Source organism: Ammodytes marinus (assembly GCF_949987685.1).
Source record: "Ammodytes marinus genome assembly, chromosome: 1".
NCBI lineage: Eukaryota > Metazoa > Chordata > Actinopteri > Uranoscopiformes > Ammodytidae > Ammodytes > Ammodytes marinus.
Window position 1 is genome coordinate 30,117,729 of NC_137230.1, and position 18,251 is coordinate 30,135,979.

General features: G+C 39.8%; 1 protein-coding gene across 1 annotated transcript in view; it reads right to left on the reverse strand.

The window, feature by feature from the left end:
* Positions 1–4,852, reverse strand: part of LOC307251571 (uncharacterized protein) — a gene marked incomplete at its 3' end in the record, with an annotated part of 29,950 nt that extends 25,098 nt beyond the window's left edge. Inside the window, exons 1-4 of the mRNA XM_080028943.1 lie at positions 4,722–4,852; positions 2,005–2,124; positions 1,052–1,214; positions 442–634 (exon numbers count right to left, since the gene is read on the reverse strand). Of these exons, the coding sequence (XP_079885069.1) occupies positions 442–634; positions 1,052–1,214; positions 2,005–2,116 (468 nt within the window). The 5' untranslated portion in view covers positions 2,117–2,124; positions 4,722–4,852. The remainder of the gene's footprint in view (positions 1–441; positions 635–1,051; positions 1,215–2,004; positions 2,125–4,721) is intronic.
* Between the last annotated feature and the right edge of the window lie 13,399 nt (positions 4,853–18,251).

Below are 18,251 nucleotides of genomic sequence, written 5' to 3' on the forward strand. Positions count from 1 at the left end.
TAAAGTTAAAGTTTGACCAGTCACATTAATAACAATAGAGGTTTTACAAAAGCTCATCAAGATTGCTATTCCTCGTCCCTGAAAGTCAAGTCTAATATACACATCACCTTATTCGTCAGATATAACTCACTGGAAACAAGACAGAGTGACAAAAGCAAGAATATATAAATAGCTTGTCCTTTTTTATACACAATAATTTACACTAAGCACAGTGTAAACTTGAATTGCTTTAATTCAATTAATCCAAAATAATATATTGTACAGAGCAGACTTAAACATCCTGCTATCCTGAACTACACAAAACGAAAGATAATCAGAGGCAGAAACACCAGTATTGGTTCAAATCTAAGAAAAGAAATGGTGCATCATTCTGATCCACACATTTATTTTAATGTTCAACATCAATAGTCATCCAAATGAGAGACAATGATTTTGACAAACCTGTTTCCTCCAAGGCCAGTCAGTGCCTCCATAGTTATAGGTGATCTCTTCTCCAGTATTAATGTCCCTCAGAGCAAAGAGACAGAGATGTGGCTTGCCCTCTCCTACGACCTTCTTCATCCGACAGTTTGGATGGATGTGGTCATCATTGACCAGCCTTCCAAGACTGTCATCTTCTTGTGCTGCATCGACACTTCAAACATAAAATAAATTACTTATAAAGGCTCCACAAATTCATATCATTGATTGTTGAAATATTTAGCGAAATACATAACAGTATGCCGTTGTCTTTGGAGGATTGTTTTACTCAGGAAAACAAATGATAACTGTGTCTAGAAGTCACTACTACAGTTTTGAGATTAAATTAATTGAACTGAAATGGTTACAATTAACGGATATTGATTTCAGTTAACCTTGTTGACTCGACTTGGATTAATTTCCTACGGATTAGTCAATGAGCTAAAAGAATGTTGGTCGTGCCCCCATTCACAAATGTTGTATCAATCTCAAGTGATTAATAAATTAAATGTATAAATAGTGTATTTCCTACACACATGTTTGAGCCATTAAAATATTAAATTGTTCCTGTAAAATGTAATCTAAGCCTTACCACCATGTTCTTTCTTGCCAAGAGAAGTCAAACATGAAGACTGCACACCTCCCATGATATATTCTCCTTCTCCTCTTTGCCTCTTCAGAATTTATCAATTCCCCTCTATATTCCACCACAAAGTCGCCTTTTTGGAAATTGGCCTTGGCAAACACCCCTCGACCTAGTGCACATATACAGAAAACAATACACCACTGAAAGCTTTACAGTTATATTTTTAATATCCCTAGAAGTAGCATAAGTAGGTGTTATTTCTTCAATTGCGCAGTGATGCTCATCTCTGATGCATAAAATTTGAAAAAAAATCACCAAGCTCTCTATCAATGCAAGTAGGGGACCCACTCCATTTTGTTCCCTGATAATGCTACACTGTATTTCTACATTCACATTTATTTAGTCAGTTTTTTACAGTTTGCAGATAACTTTACAGATAAGTTTTGTTTTAAACCTATTATTTAAGGAAAACAATGATAATAATTTACTTTCTAGACTCTAACATGTGAACGATAATTTCATTATACCACTAGATAATAATAACGTAAAGAAACAACCTTTGGTTTTGGGACATTTTTTTCAGAACAGTGGGTAAAATAAATAAGTGTGGAGCCCTGCATTTTTCTGGGCCACACACTATTGCAGGTACATTTTTTAAATGTCCCTCCCTGCCTCAGCTCAGCCTATTATAGAGATCCATTATAGATTTGGGACTTTATAGCTTTGATTTTCAGATATACATTTGTAACAACATTACATTAAACAGGAATTTAAGATTAAAGATCAGGCTACTTTATTTGTACATAGGAGGATTTGTCTTGAACATTAAACCTGCCACAGACTAACACTACCATTTCTGAAAAAGCACAAATTTAAATTGGTACCCACTCAAATGACCACCTGTGTGCCCTCACAACATGCACTGTTGTATGCTATGCAACTAAACCCAAACAACTTACCTTTAAAAGAACTGATGTATTTCATTTCCAACTCTGCTGTCTTGTCCAGACCCCTGGCAGCGAGATCTCTTGCATCCTGTAAAGGAGGCGTCCTGCGTCTCCTTGCAGCCATCAATAATCCTTTAATCAGATACAGTTTTAATTTGACCAGAAAGCCATACCGTTACAGTACACACCAATATACATGCCAATTTACAGCAATAACTTTATCGAGGCACTTGGATGAATGGGACATCAGCATAGGGCAGCAGTGTCTGTACTGTACTGTCAGAATACTTTTGGTCAGTGACTTTGGAAATAAAATCACGTGATGCAAAGAACCAGAACTGATTAAATAACATTAAATATACTGTAAAGTTGGCTATCAGAGAGTGCACTGAACAGTAGGCTAAAGATTTTAAATTGATAGGCTAATGATTGAATAAGCTTAGTTTTAATTGAACTCCAACTCTTGCCAACAGTGGTGTAGCCTATTCAAAAATTGTTTGAAGTTCATAACTCAGAGGAAGAGGGCTAATTTATCTAGTAACCTACTGGTTATTTTTTCATAACTCGTGGTGCTTTGAACACTGACAGGTGACACTCTGCGCAGTCTGAGCTCATCGTGGAGAGAACAGAAGTTCTGCTGAGGAAACTTTCCTCCAGCGCGACTGACACGACAGTGTTTCCGCCAGCCTTGACTACCAATTGGAAAAAGAAGAAGAAAGAAAGAAAAAAGAAGCCAAAAATGGGCCCGCAATACGGCGCGCTGTCAGGCAGAACGACGAGTGATGATGATAAATTTGATAATCCGCCAATAGTCCCCTTAATATTCGGGGATTTTTTTTTTCTGCGATTAATTAAAGCAGCGCCTCAACTAGAATGACACTTAACAGCTGTTTTCTGCAGTGGACAAGAGGACAGATCGCGTCCCGCGAGCCGCGACCTCTCACCTTTTATCCAGTGCTGAACGCAGCGCGACCGCCAATCCCTTCAATAGAGGCTTCTAGTGTTAACCCGCTGCTGTAGCGGTGAACAGAAAAAAAGCGAGTAGGCTAAATGCACTATCGAAGTGTGTTGGCACAAACTCGCTCACTTTAACGCCGAGATCAGCGACACAGACACAGCAGACAGGCAGATAATTGACTGGAGCAGAAAGACAGCGGATGAGAGTATAATGTGCGTTGTTGTTGAGATTAACTAACTAACCAGACAACGCAACCAGACTGCGGTCAAGCCTATGGGTGTAAATCGCTGCTTTCATCACCATACGATATTACATCGATTCATTAGACAACGATATGATATTTGCCGATATCTGCTGCGATACAATTTCGATTCGATTCGATTCAGGGGCCTGCGATCGATATAAGACGATATTATAGGCCCATTTAACACAAGATGGCCTATCTCATTATCGAAAAATACATGTTGATATAGCCTTCTTAATCGTTTGTATAATTTTCATCCATTTTTATTCATTCTGAACACTAAAGATCTTGAAATTAACAGGATAAACAAACTTAAACTGCTACCTCAGCCATTTCCCTCTTTTTGATGACATTTTATTTAATGTCAAGGGGACTTCCTTATAAAATACAGCTAAAAAAAATATTAGCTTGAATTATTTGATTGAAAGATTAATATCTTTCATAAGATTAATATCTTTCAATCTCTTATTATTCATATCTTAAGGTGTAGCGGCAGTAAACAATGCTTGGAGTGACATTTGAGTAGTTTTGGGCCGTGTGGGGTTTCAGGGCACAGATTGGTGGATTCCTCCTTAGCTTAGCTCATTAGCCTAATAGAGCTATCCTCTTTAGCTGAGGCTGCTGTAGTTCGTACATTCACCCCGCGGAGAGGGTGACCGCCCCGGGGAGTGCAGGAGCTTCTCACCGCTGAGAGAGCAGCCGAGCCGCGCATTCTTGGAACTTTACACTGCGAGCCGGGCAGCTGGACAGCCCGCGGGGATAACAGCCCAAATGTCCCGCTAGCTCGGCTGCTAACCCCCGCGAGCCTGTCGAGCGCTGCCCGGGTAACGTCGGTTCGACGGATCTGTCAGCGGGGATATATGATCCTCTCCCCCATGGTGCCAACACCGATAGGTATGTTACTGATGGATTCTAGTGTTCGAAATGAACTTTGATAATCACACACGACACAAGCGAGAAAAGCCTGGTGCGGTCTGGCGGAAATAGTGTCACAAACACCCGAGCAAGGACATTCTCAAAATAAAAGCATACGACGTTGGATCGATCTACATCGATGGATCGTTACACCCTCAAGCCAGCGGCAGAACCGCGGCAGCCATGTTGAGTACGTCACGTCAAACAATAAAAAAGACCGCAGATCGATATGCTACTAAGTTTGTGTTATTTATATTGTTTTGAGGATTAGGTTCAGGCATCATAGCTGGGTGGTTAGGGTTAGGGCACATGAGTGACGTAGCAGACATGTCATGGAAGCTAAATAGTCAAAAATCACGTCCGTCACGCCACGGTGTTTGTCTCCGGGGCTGCAGCTGGACCCTACTCAGCCAGCCCGCTATTCGAAAATGTCAGTCAAGGCAGCCCGCACCTGTTAGCCAATTTAAGATAGCTAGATCGCTAGCTAAACATAGTCACCCCTCCGAAGTAACATGAACAGCAGACAGCTACTAAACTAAATCACTTCTATCAATAACATTATGACAATCAAAAGCGCAGTGATAATCAACATTTAATGGCAGCATAACTTACCTTACTGCAACAGCAGCCGCATGCCAAAACTGAGATGCCGACGTGCTTTCCCAGCACAGCTCTGCCGTCAACTCGGCGTCAAGGAGCGCTTGGTTTGAATAGTAAGCGCCTCCTGTGCGGGCGGTACTCTCACACTTCGGTTTGCAGCGTCCGCACCGGGCATGTGACTGTAAATATATTCAGGCAACCCATGGAATTGTGCTATAAGCATGGCTACATTTTTAGCTTAGCATTAGCACCTCCGACATACTTAGAAAATGTTTTAGAAGAGGTATACTGATAAACTTTAAACTAAAACTTAAACTTTTGGATTTTAATATTTGACATGTGAATATATTGATTTAGAATTATGTATCATGTTTAATATTTGGTGCTGATAGTATTTATCCTGTCTTTGCAGTTAATTGGTTCAATTAGGCCTACCTTAAAATTAGCTCCTTATTAGCAGCAAAGCATTAGTTGCTGCTTGCACATGCGCAGTAAGGGAAGTGTGCTTAAAGTGTGTATAACTGCTGTACCAGTCCCCGCCTCTAGTCGGTGATACTGAGTTCATTTTGCTATACACACTTATACACATTCTGTTGGTAAAAGTGCATTGTGGGGTTAACCCTGAAAACTTCACAGGGCATTATTTAGACCTTAGTTTCACATAATCAAGCATAATCCTAATGGGGTCCAGCATTTTGGACCCCACGACAATTTTGGAGCCCACGACGTGACTGGGCTGTCATGGTTCGTACCCCACAATGGGATAAAGACACACACACACACACACACACACACACACACACACACACACACACACACACACACACACTTCTGTCCGGAGGCAAACAGTGCAGAGCAAAGTGGCAATCAGACAACAGTCAACTCTCTGCTGAAAGTTGAAGCACAGTGACAGAAGGTTTCCGATTAGATAATGATTTTTGGTCAGGAAATGTGAAACAAAACACACTTATTCATCCAACTGTGAATGCCGTCAAAGTGTGGACATGCTGCAATTAGAGAGCAGAAGGTGGCTGTGGGGAGAAAGGTTTGCATGCAGAGCATTGGCACCACTAAAACAGAAGCTGCCCTCGACATGATGAAAGCCACATACTGTATTTCTCCCACAGCCCTGATGATGGCTGCAAGTGGTCCATTTCAAGCTGAGAAACAAATACTGCTAGGGTCACTGTATCAAGAAGTTCATGTGATGCATCATTCATTTCCCTCCTGTCACTGCAAACCCATTGTGGCCTTCTACACAAAACCATCTATACAACTCCAGCAAAAAAATAAATGTTTTATTTTATTTTTTTGGGTCATTTTTGGGCTTTCCAGCATTCTAGCAGAAATACCAGCATGTTACTCTTTTGTCAGAAAACAACCCCTGTTGCACTACACGGGACTGCAAGGGAGATTTTCATTTTATTTATTTTTGCTATGTTTTAATAACCATGTGCAATCAGAGTCTGGAATCACACATGCATGGTATAATTGACACTCTATTTGGATCTGAATTAGTGCCTCTAGAGCATTTTTTTTATTTTTGCTACTTGATGTGTGCTGTTCTTTCTTACTGTAAGAAGGAAAAAAAAGGAACAGAATAAAAAGTGCTTATTACTAAAAAAGCTACCGTCAGCCTGTCCCACTGCTGCTGCTCAGGACATACAATAATGATCATGATTACATTACAATCTGTCAGTTCTGTATGCTGTGTCTATTGATTGTACAAGCGCATCCTGTGGCCAAGCCTCAGCTATCATTTTTAATCACAATAATTACAGCTTGCACAGGTACTGAGGAAACGGGTGTATTGACAAAATCATCTTAAAAGTACATGCTGTCAGATAGGAAACTACTATTGGGAAAGCCCAGAGGAATCACTACTGGCCCTGTGTGCTATGCTAGCCTAATTACAGTATATGGGAAGGTACAAACATTCAATGCAGACAATCGACTTCACTATAATCAATCACTACAGCAATACACTTTGACTGTGATTTTCATTCTCTAAAGCGCCACAAATGCAATGGCTTCCTGTACTTGAAAAGCAGTTGGAGAAGCACTCAGCTAGTGTCATCAAAAACATTGGATAAACCCACTGAACAATGTCCTACCTGTCCACTATCCAACCCCGGACAATGGAAGTGACTGGCTGGTAAGAAAGAGGAACATGTAGCAGACATATTTTTCGGACACTAAGCTAAAGGCCAGGCACATGAGTCCAAATGTCGCCGTGAGACTTACCACAATTGCTTGCAGGATGAAAATGTAACTACACTAACAGATATCACAGATGGTGGTGGCAGTCATGGTGCAAATGTGTAGTATAAGTACAGCGCATTCAGTGAACCATTATACAGTTATCTTTTAATCACAAACATTTCGAGACATTGTCCACCCCTGGATATCTGCCATTCAAACATGTGTTGCATGGGTTTTAGAGAGCATGGTCCAATGGACAACATTGTATAGAGCTTTGCTGTCAGTACCAGCACCTCACATAGGACTGGTGTGTGTTTGCCCATTCAGTTTGTTTGCAGATTTGTAGAAGCCAAATTTGAAAGTGTGTGCAGTGGATTTGTTGGTTGCTTAGTGACAGGCATTGGAATGCTTTCAAATGCATTATACGGGACAGGAAAGAGCATTTCATACATGATCAAAGAGACTTCCAGTTTGCAAGACACCCCCACAGGGTCCTAGTAGGTATTGTGCCACAAAATGAAATGGCAAAGGGCGGATGTTGATGAACAGTTCATTACAGCCACCACAAGTGAGGTTTAAAGTTGTGAATGTTCCAAAGGTTTGGCTGACAAATGAAATGAAAAGGCAACAGAAAATGTGCCTTGGCATTCACTACATAAGTCTTTGGCACTCTACTGGAGGGAGGATACACCATTCTTCCAAAAACATAATTATTCATTCTGTGTTTTGATGAAACACGTAGGTCCAGAATCTCCCATAGGTGTTCAATTCGGTTTGGAATTGGTGACTGTAAAGGCCATGGCCTATATGATTCTCATCATCACACTCATCAAACCATTCAGTGACCCCTTTTGCCCTTTGCAAGGGCGCATGTTGTATTGATTTGAAGTGACCTTTCCCCCTAGTCCCCCACAGTATAACAGAACCACTGGATAGCCTCATTGTAAGGTTCAACTACTCAGGCCTGTAGCATTCTCTTGGTGTGAAACACACATACTCACCCACTTGTGGAGAATATAGTGAAGGATGACTCATCTGATCATATTGCCTTTTTCCAAATCTTTGTAGAACAGTAGCTGTGGTTTTTGTACCACTGCACTCTGAAATGTGCATTCATCTTTGTATTGAGGGCTTGATTCACTGCAACAATGCAACCCTACCATGACATAACTCTCCATGTAATTGCCGATGGACTGTTCCTGCTGACACAGTCTGATCATGTCCTGCATTGACATTCTCAGTCACCCGAGAAAGAGCTGACCTTCTACATTTGCTATGTTCTTCCACTCATTTATTCAGGTTTTCCCTTCAATAAGTCACATGTCTGTATGTTGCTGGAACACTTATAGGGCTTTAAAAGAGAAAAATACAATTGTAATTTAAAAGAATGTCAAGACATCTTCATGTCTGAAAGACAGTTGTTTGTCATTGAATTAAAAAAATTACACTTTTTTTCATTTACATTGTGCTACTATCCTTAGTTCTCTCTCTCTCTCTCTCTCTCTCTCTCTCTCTCTCTCTCTCTCTCTCTCTCTCTCTCTCTCTCTGTGCCTCACATTCGCCCACTGAGTAATTTTGCCATTTTCCTCTTGCCCAAATACACTGTGTTATGTGGACAGGAGGAGCTGGGGATTCAAACTGCCCACCGCATTGCTCTTATGAGTGCAAGCTTTGCTGATTTGAAACACCAAGCAGCTCTTAGTGCTGCAGTTATTCTGGTTACAAGTGTGAAGTACAATGTTCTATATTATTATAGATATGGATTTTCAATTATTTTACTGCAAAAAAGCCATAACGCAGCTGTGCACAGCCAGAAGCCCAGTGCTCTGTAGTTTCATCCCAAGACAGTTACTGTGAAGGCCTCCTTTGTTGTTAACCAAAGGATTAATACAAAGTTCTCCCAGGGAAGTACTTTCCTCCCTCCACTGATTATTTGGGCTGTTTGAATCTCCATTCTGTACAAGAAAGAAGCAGGAAACAAGGGCTGTAAAGGAAAGTAGGGAATCGATCACCCGAAAACATTGTCCATCCTTTTTGATTTGCAATTTGGCCAAACACTGGACCCTAGCTTTCTTAGTATACTACTCTCTGAGTCCTGTGATTTATCTTCAAACCATGATTGTTAAAAATGTGTCTTGTTTTGTCAAAATCACACCGAGGATCATACCCCGTCTTCAATTGTCACAGAGACGTTCATGCATTAACCATACAGCTTGTAGATTACTGCATCTCATTGTATGATGCTGTTAGTCATGCTTTTTCTGCAGCAATCCTGATTGTCCAGAACACTGCAGCCAGGAATTCAACTGGGTCTACTGTAGTAAATGGGTCATATTACACAGGCACAACTGGAACTGATTCTGTGACATTATAGCACTGACACATCCTTACTGTTTGTTCACAAATCAAAATAACGGTGTGTTTTTTATTCTCTATATGAAATACCTCACTCATTTTTTCTGATCCCTTGTTAGAGTGTGGGGGGCATTTTGTGTATTGATCAGAATCTCTTATCTGTCCCACGGGGTGAGTGTGCTTCAATGGAACCATCCAAAATATAGTGAGTTTGACACTCCATTATTGACCTCAGAAACTGTAGTTTGAGAAAACTGTCAACTTGAGCTAGATGAACAATCTTTTTCCACTGAAAGTGTGGAAGCTTCAGCAGTATTAAAAAAAGTGTGTACAACTCTCCAGTCTCTATCTAGCATTTACATGAAGATTTAATCACATCACTTTAAAACATGGAACATGTTCTACAGTGGTCACATGTTTTGATTCTAAACTACAAAGTGATAACTACTACCTTTAAACTACAGCTGTCTGATATATAGTTTACTAAAATATAGTGGAATAAAAATACAAATATCAAATACATTTAAATAATACAGAAAAATTGCATTCAGCATCAGTACTTGAGTAAAGATGCTCAGATGCCCTAGAAAAAAGCAAAAAAATTAAATCTTTCTGGGTTCTTCTGAGCCGTTCTCGGAATCAAAATTCCCATCTGATTATATTTAAGGATTAGTCATGAGTCTGCGGTTTACAGATCACGGTATTATAAAGCAATTAAATGTAGATTCCATAAAAATAAAGGTTGGTCCTTAATGTGTTTCTATAGGTTGTTCTCATTATTATTTCTCCCCTTTTTTCTAATCATAGCAACCGACGTCAGTAAGGCAAGGCAAGGCAAGGCAATTTTATTTATAGAGCACATTTCAGGCACAGGGCCACTCAAGGTGCTTCACAGGGTTAAAATCAAATAAAGAATACAAATACAAAAAAAAAAGGAACAAATTTAAAACATGGATAAAAATACAACATTTAAATAAAATAATTAAAACAGTAGAGGAGCTTCCTTTCCTCTTGTCTCAGGTTTCTAAATATACATCTATGTACAGCTGCTGCTGCTGCTGTCAGGAATGACCTGAAAGCAGTCAAAACGGGAGGTTTGACACGTGGTTTGCATGTAACAGGCTTTTCCCTGCCAAATCCGTCTCCGCGGTTGCCAATAAAGCAACCACGACAAATTGATCTGAGAAAGCGAAACTCAGGAGGATGCCATTTGTGGACGGGGGTAATAAAGCAGAATATCATCCAAATTCATCCTTAATTCACCCGCTGCCCTGTCACATTTCAGAACATTTGTGAACAGTAATTGCAGAGCAGATTTATTCTTGCCATTTTATCGAGCAAAAAAAAAGGGGGGCTCTAGATGTCTTCTGTAGAATTCTCATAATGTGTAAGGAGCAGCTGCACAACTCAATAATTTAAAAGAACAGGGCGATTCACTTTAAACACAGGAAAAATACTATTTTTCTCCTTTGATCAATTCTGACATAGACATTAAATATTTAAGTTAGAATGAGATAAGGCTGGCTGGTTTTGTGACTGTATGTTGGACAGTGTTTAATACCAAGGTCAGAGCGGAGATGAGCAAATTCCATCCTACACATCCTCCGTCCAATATCTTTCAAAATAAATAATAAACTCCTGCCTAAATCCCCAGTGAATGACGCAATCAAGGTTTGACTCAGGAAAACTGTCTCACACAGGCTGCCACAGGCCATATGAGTGTTTGCAGCAGTGTGTTAGTTTGAACCTACCTGAACCTGAATGTATTTGAAATCACACAGCAGATGTATACTTTTACTGCACAGTGCAATGGTTGTGCATAGAGTGCTAGCAGGCAAACGCAATCCTTGCACTTCAAGGACTTTTGCTACACCAGGACTGGAGGTTGAGTCACAGCTCAACTCTAACAAGATATCCAGGAAAGGGAGAGGAAGGAGAGGTGTATTCTGGGTATTCAATAATGTAAAGGGGGAAGAAAATATGCTTTAAATAAAACACAGATGGCATGAACCAGTGGATCTCTACCTGGTGTCACAGTAGGCTACTTCAGTGGCCGAATTTCTTTGGAGTTATAATTAAATAAGGATATTAATGTCCTTCTAAACTTATGGGTATTTTGACATATCTATATGATACTGGCTTCATGCATTCAGTTATATAATGACAGCATGCATTTGCTAACCATAATGGAACATTCGGGTAATTATTTCTCCCATTAATAAAATAAGAATTACATCAAGCAATGCCAGCATTGTAAACAAAGAGATGTCTTACCTTTAATCAGTGTCACTGGGGGAATCGAGTAAGCTTTAGAAATACTACTATAATCAGGTTTTAACAGATAATCTTACCATGGTCTCCGTGTAATGATAAGCCCTGTGAGCTCCCTCAATTTCAACAATGCTGTACATTTCACCATGAGAGCAAATTAATGAGTGGTTCTAAAATTAATGGACAGGAAAGTGTGTTTAGGAGCTCTCTGGAGTATGTAAACTCAGGTAGTGGGAAGAAAGACAACATAATACCATTATCTAGAAAATGGTGTTATCCATCCAGAAATATTAATCTTTTAAACCATTTCACTAGGCAGAGACCTTGTGTTGAATATGATAGCTATACTATAAATATCAAATGCTTTGATTATCATCACATTTAAGTGGTTGACAAGTTAAGTGGGTACCAGATAATCGATTGGTAAAGATAAATAAAAAATAGAGGAAGTAGTTCTTCCATGAAATGTAGGGGCTAAAATGTCAGTACACATGAAACATCACATTTTTAAACAAATGTATTCAATTGATATCAATGGGTCAGCTCTAGTATAGTGTGTTTTAACTGAAGCTGTTTATTTCATAATCAACAGAATGCAGATACTAAAGAGGTAAATAGAGAAATAGGCCAAACGACATCAAATAAAACATTATTTTTTCAATAAGCCAATTAGCAGATTATACAGTGTGGACTTGCATCGTGGCATTGCTTGTTCTGAAGCTCATAATAAACCAAGCTGTGATGTTATAATTTGTTGTATGTTTATATCAAGTGTTATAATCTGGAACAGCCTCAAGGCCTAAGAGGTTGCCGATATGATGAATAAAATATCAGTCGGAATAAAATGAATATCTTTTTATAGTGGATATTGAATGCAAATCAAACACACACACAGAGAACACTGGTCGTGCCAGATAATTTTCCTCGAGAACTGACACAGTAGAAAAAGGACCTGCAATGGGACATACCTTTTCTGAGAGACACTGACGTACGTGCCAGGCAAATGCTTCGATGCAAAGACAAAGCTCAAGCATAAACGCCAGGCAGGACCGGTTGGCAGATAAAACCTCTCATTGATGGCTTGTCTCAGCTGGGATTCATGAGAAACACGCTCTGCTGTTCTTTATGTACAGTAGATGGGAAAAAAAACATACAGTAAGATCAAAAATAGATCAAAAACTGAAACGTGTGCTTCCAGTCCAGGTTTAGTGTCTGTCACGTTGTGCTGACAATATAACGCACATGGTATCCAAAACACATTGAAGGCTTGTGTCTGTGCATTAAGATTCACACACACACACACACACACACACACACACACACACACACACACACACACACACACACACACACACACACACACTGTCAAAATGGATATATTTCCATGTTTCATTTCTCTAGAGTCTATACCGAGACACGTTCAGCGCTTCATTTTTAGCTTGCGACTGCTCATACTTGTTTGCTTGTGCTAATCTCATTTCAGCGGTTCAGGCCAGCCGAAGGGAGAATTTGAGCAACGGCAGCAAAGCGAGAGAGCCACAGCTGACCACAGTGACGTAAGTTGCAGTGACTGGCCTGACCGACCCTGTGTGCACTCACACACACATCCTCTCACCCACCTACATACTCACATTTCCACGGGGGAATTAACCATCAATGGCTCCTCAGTGTGAATGTGTGTGAATGCCGGTGTGTGTGTGTGCGTGTGTGTGTTAGTGAGCATGTGAGAGCAAGCCAGACACAGAGTAACCTGCTTGCCAGTTGCAGCTGTAGCTCCTAGCATTTAAGGGACAACCCCTGTCATTTAAAATGAAGTCCATACCTGTAATGTAAAACTATAATATATAAAATGTTATGTATTAAGGATGCTTAGAAATGTTTCAGGAGCATGCTTCATGCAATAATGAAATGACAGATGCCTATCTAATCTTGTGTATTAGAATGAGCAAAATGTACTAATATTAATTAAAGTTGGGATTTTATTTAAATCTGACCACATCATTGTACTACCCAGAATAATAAATGTTGCCGTTTGCATATTACAGAGAATATTTAATCATTAAATAATTTACTTAAACTGCTCTGCCCATTGAACCTATCATGGTGCTCTGGATCACTAATGACCTGGTTGCTACACTTCCTTTCGATGACCTGCTGACTGCTTCAATTAAGCCGCTCATAGCGCTTCTAGCAAAGCCCGGCATGTCCCACCTCCCCACTGCCATTCTACCATCAATCATAACAACGTGGACAACCTGTGCAGAAAACCAATGAAAACTATCCCATGATTTGCACATAAATAGCTCTGATTGTGCCACTCAATTCTCATTCAGCTCTATGCTGAAAAGAACGTCAGTAGGTCACCTGAGCAACAACTGATTTAATCATTCCAGCTGTATAGATGCACAGTGAGTGACCATTACAAACCGTCCGCAAAGGTGACATGTTATGGGTCAGAAAGTAACATGGGCCTTGGGCACTCTGTGCCATAGTGGGTAAAGCGTATACTATACTGTATATATTCAGTCCTTGTCGCGGTGGTTGCAGGTTCAAATCCGACCCGGGGACCTTTCCTACATGTCATCCCCCTCTCTTTCCCCATTTCCACCATGTACTCTCTCCTCTCAACTGTCAATGAAAGGTAAACATATCTAAACTAAATTACATAAAACAGGCTTGTCAGCAAATGGAAACAACTTGCATAACAAGTCCTATTCCCCTCAGCAGCAGACAGTGGCATTGACATGTTTAAGGGTCACAAGTCACATGATCTGTTCAGTTCAGTGAGCTTCTCACCAAATTAGAACTGGACTATATCCCACTGAGCAGCACAACAGACACTGTCACAAACACAGATTCAAACGCAACACAAAGATACAAGCAAGTATGCGTGACAGCAGACTTTCACTTCACACTTTCTATGGTTAGAATTATCACTTCCTGTTCTCTCTTGAAAAATATTCTTTCTCAGCAGCCTTTGCTCACCAATGAGTAGGCCTACTTTGAGAGATAACCAGGACGCTTTCTGTCAGCTCAGCTTAGTAAACATTGGGCGCAAAGAAGCAAATGTATCTGTTTTTCTCTGTCCTAGAGTCATACAGGGTCAGATTATTAAGGTCACATTATGCGGGATACGAATAAAAAGAGAGGGATAGAGATAGAGAGAGACAGAGCGAGAGAGGGATGATTTGCTGTACTTTCTTCCAGCTGATTTGAACCATATGTTCTGCCCTGGGACACAATAAGCAACACAAGGGTCTCGACAAGAGCCCAGATATGCACCCACACGGGAAGCAGCAGAGTGTGTGCGGTATTAGGGCATGTAGAGGATTTCAAACAAACTGCCCAGCATTAGAAACAAGCTGTTAAAATGGGTTTACGCCTAATTGAGAGCTGTAGTTCAAAAGTGTCAACGTTCAGCTGGAAAAACGTTCAAACCACGGCCATTGATGATCTGTCAAAGAATGTTAGTTTTGATAAATTCGCAATAAGTAAATGAGACATAAAAGACACAGCAAAAACTGATTTTTTTTTTAGAGGTTGGAGTTGCTGATGAATACTGCCCACGAACAGTTACAGTCACACAGCTTTGAAACATTCGATAGCCGTATTTTAAAGGGAACATTTGGACATTTTGAGAAATATTCTTGTGTTTGCTTGATGGCATTATTTACATGAGATTATTGATACCACTCTTATGCCTGTAGCCTAGTAAATATGTAGCTTCAGCCAGTAGCGGGCTAGCTTGCATGTAGCACACATAATGTAAACAAGGGGGACGCTTAACCTCTACATAAACCTTATGCTAAATGGCAAACTAACATACACTTTTAATGTATGTTTCAGTCTTTGTTCAGAATAACCAGATGAGATGGACATAAGTGAGTTTTTGAGGTGCTCAGATGGATTCAAGCTAGCTGTTTCCTGTCTTTGTGCTGAGCTAAGGTGCTAACCAATTGTAAATCATGGCTTTGTATTCAACACAAATAAATGAGAGGGGTATCAGTCTTCTAAACTAAAACTGACAGAAAGAGAAAAAGTGTACTTCCAAAAATGTCAAACTATCCCTTTAATTGCTTAGATCGAATACAATGCATGTAGCCTAATTATCCCGACATTGCGACATTGTTTTTGTTTGCAAACCAAAAGTAGCCTATGCCAAGCACATCCAGAAGATCCAGAGGTAAAGTTAAGAAAAAAACAAGAGTGAGCACTGAAGCAAAGGAACAATCCCCTGAGATCAATGGAAGAAAGAAAGAGGTGGATGATGGAGAAAGCACAGTCAGGGAGAGAGGAGAGAGAGAGAGAGAGAGAGAGAGAGAGAGGGAGAGAGAGAGAGAGAGAGTTTGCCTCTGAGCCTCGGCACAGAGGAGGATCAAAGGTTTGTGCTCTGCATCACAATGGACATCCGGTCACCAATACTGATGAGCCCGGGCGTGTGATGCTCCATTCACACGGCTTATATCTTATGGGTAGACGAGTGGTCAGTGAATGGAAATCAATGGACGTTTTTGCCCCATGTTATTTGACTGCACGGCTGACTGCGGTGATGCCACTTGTGTTAAGGAAAAGTCAGGACGTAAAGGAACTAAATTGTCGAAAACTGAAAGGAGAAATTATTTTAAAAATTGGATATTTTCAACAGTGGGACTGACTATTTGGATGTTTACTTGCGGTATACTTGGACATTTATCAGGTCTTAAGTATAATGAGTTTAACTAAATGCAGTTTAACACCAGTCAAAAAGCAGATCTTAACCCAGAATCACATCGGTTTATACCTTGTAATTGTCTTGCAACAACAATTAATTCTTCCACTATATCTTTCAGCGTATGCCCTGTTTTTGTCTCTGTGTATGAACCAAGTCTTAAATACACTCTGAAAGGTGTTTACGTGCAGCTGTGCTCTGGGCACACATTTCTGTGCAATATAATGCAAACTGACATTCAATTTAAACTGCAACCTAGCACACAGCGGGAAAGGATGGCTGTACCTGTGGCCAAACTAACCACTGCATAATCTGGTAAATAAGCAGTCCAGTATAAACCAACTGTGGAACTGTTTCCCGGAATATTTCTGTTTGTGCCGGTGGGATGTCTCTAATCCGTATATATATTTTGCAGCAATAAGGGTTGAAGAGTCCATTAAAGTCAAACAACTGATAATATGTTTAACTTTACAGGAAATAACACTGGATGACGGTATCAGTTTTTATTGTGTGCTCAAGTTCAGGAATGTTATGTGAATAACATTAGAAAACCAGAAGCGGTTTCTGTTCAGAATTGGTTAAAAAGGCGTAACATTGTGTGCAATGCTTTGGCAACTATGTTCAGCGTTCTTATAGAGAATGGGACAACAGAGGACATATTACTTTACAGGATTGCATTTCAGCCTTGATCTTCTACCTTTAAACGTTGCCTGGTTGAGACAGCATGCCAACTGCTACTAACGATCAGAGGATTTTACCCAGATTATGGACACACATTACCATAATACTCTTTATGTGATTCAATGTAGATATGCTTTGTTGAACAGGTTCCACTGTAGATTCCCATGTTTACCAGTATGTGTGGATAGCTTATAATGTGTAACTCAAACACATTCACAAAGACATATCCACCTCCGTTATCAGCATTTCATGTGTGAGATATTCATAGATCCAACATGATGTGTCAGAAAAGCTCTTATTTTACTTGAGAGAGAACACATACGTAATGTTTGCTCTGGGATGTTTTCCGTTTTCATAGCTTCCCCACTTATCAGGCATGTAAAAAAAACAGGATATCCTTTACTGTTTAACAGATGAGTTAATGTATGACAATGCCATAAACATTTTTAATTGAAGACACAAAAGGCCATGTAAAATTCACACTGTGAATGGTTATTAAAAAATGAGAGTCTACCATTTAAAAAATAAATAAAGTAATAAATAAAAAATACAGTTCTTCATCAGAATGCTCCAGTGTCTTCGATTAGGACCTCTATGATGTCTACATCCATGTTTCTAAAGCTGTTATCGTCTTGAAAAATGTGACATATTCTCTAAGTAGCTACAGTAATGAGGATTTTAGCATCACATCTCATTAGTGTGTGTTGTATATCACAGATGGTTGTACATCCTCTGACGATACACTCGTGACCTCCAGAGGGACTATGTCCCTTTAACTTGAGGGCCTATTAATTGTCTGCAATTATCCTTTGCAGACATAGCATCTGTCAGAAGTATATATTCTCCTCCCACATGGATAGAAATGCCATAGTACTAAAGGTTGACTGCAACATTCACTATTTATTGCACAGTTGGGCTCTTACAGTCCAAATTTGCCATCACAGGTCAAAGAAAATAACATGTTTGGTTTATCAAACCCCTCCCGAATCCCATCCCAAGTTTGTGAAGGACAACATTTGCCTTTTGTTGAAACAACCGCTTGCATACAGGAAATTAATGAAGACCGTGCCTTGTCTTGGTTCTATTAATGGAAAAACTAAATTATGAGACTTGTAAACGAGCTTGTTTGATTACTTTCTCTTTAAAATGTGCTGTTCTGCAACATTGGGGAATCATCCATATGGTCCCTCTGTGCATTCAAAATATTTAAAGTTTAGTGCAAATTTGAAGAAAAATTAATGTACAGAAACAGAACCAAATAAACTAAGGAAATGATAAGGCAACAATTATAAATATATCAAAAATAGTCATTAGAACTATCTTTG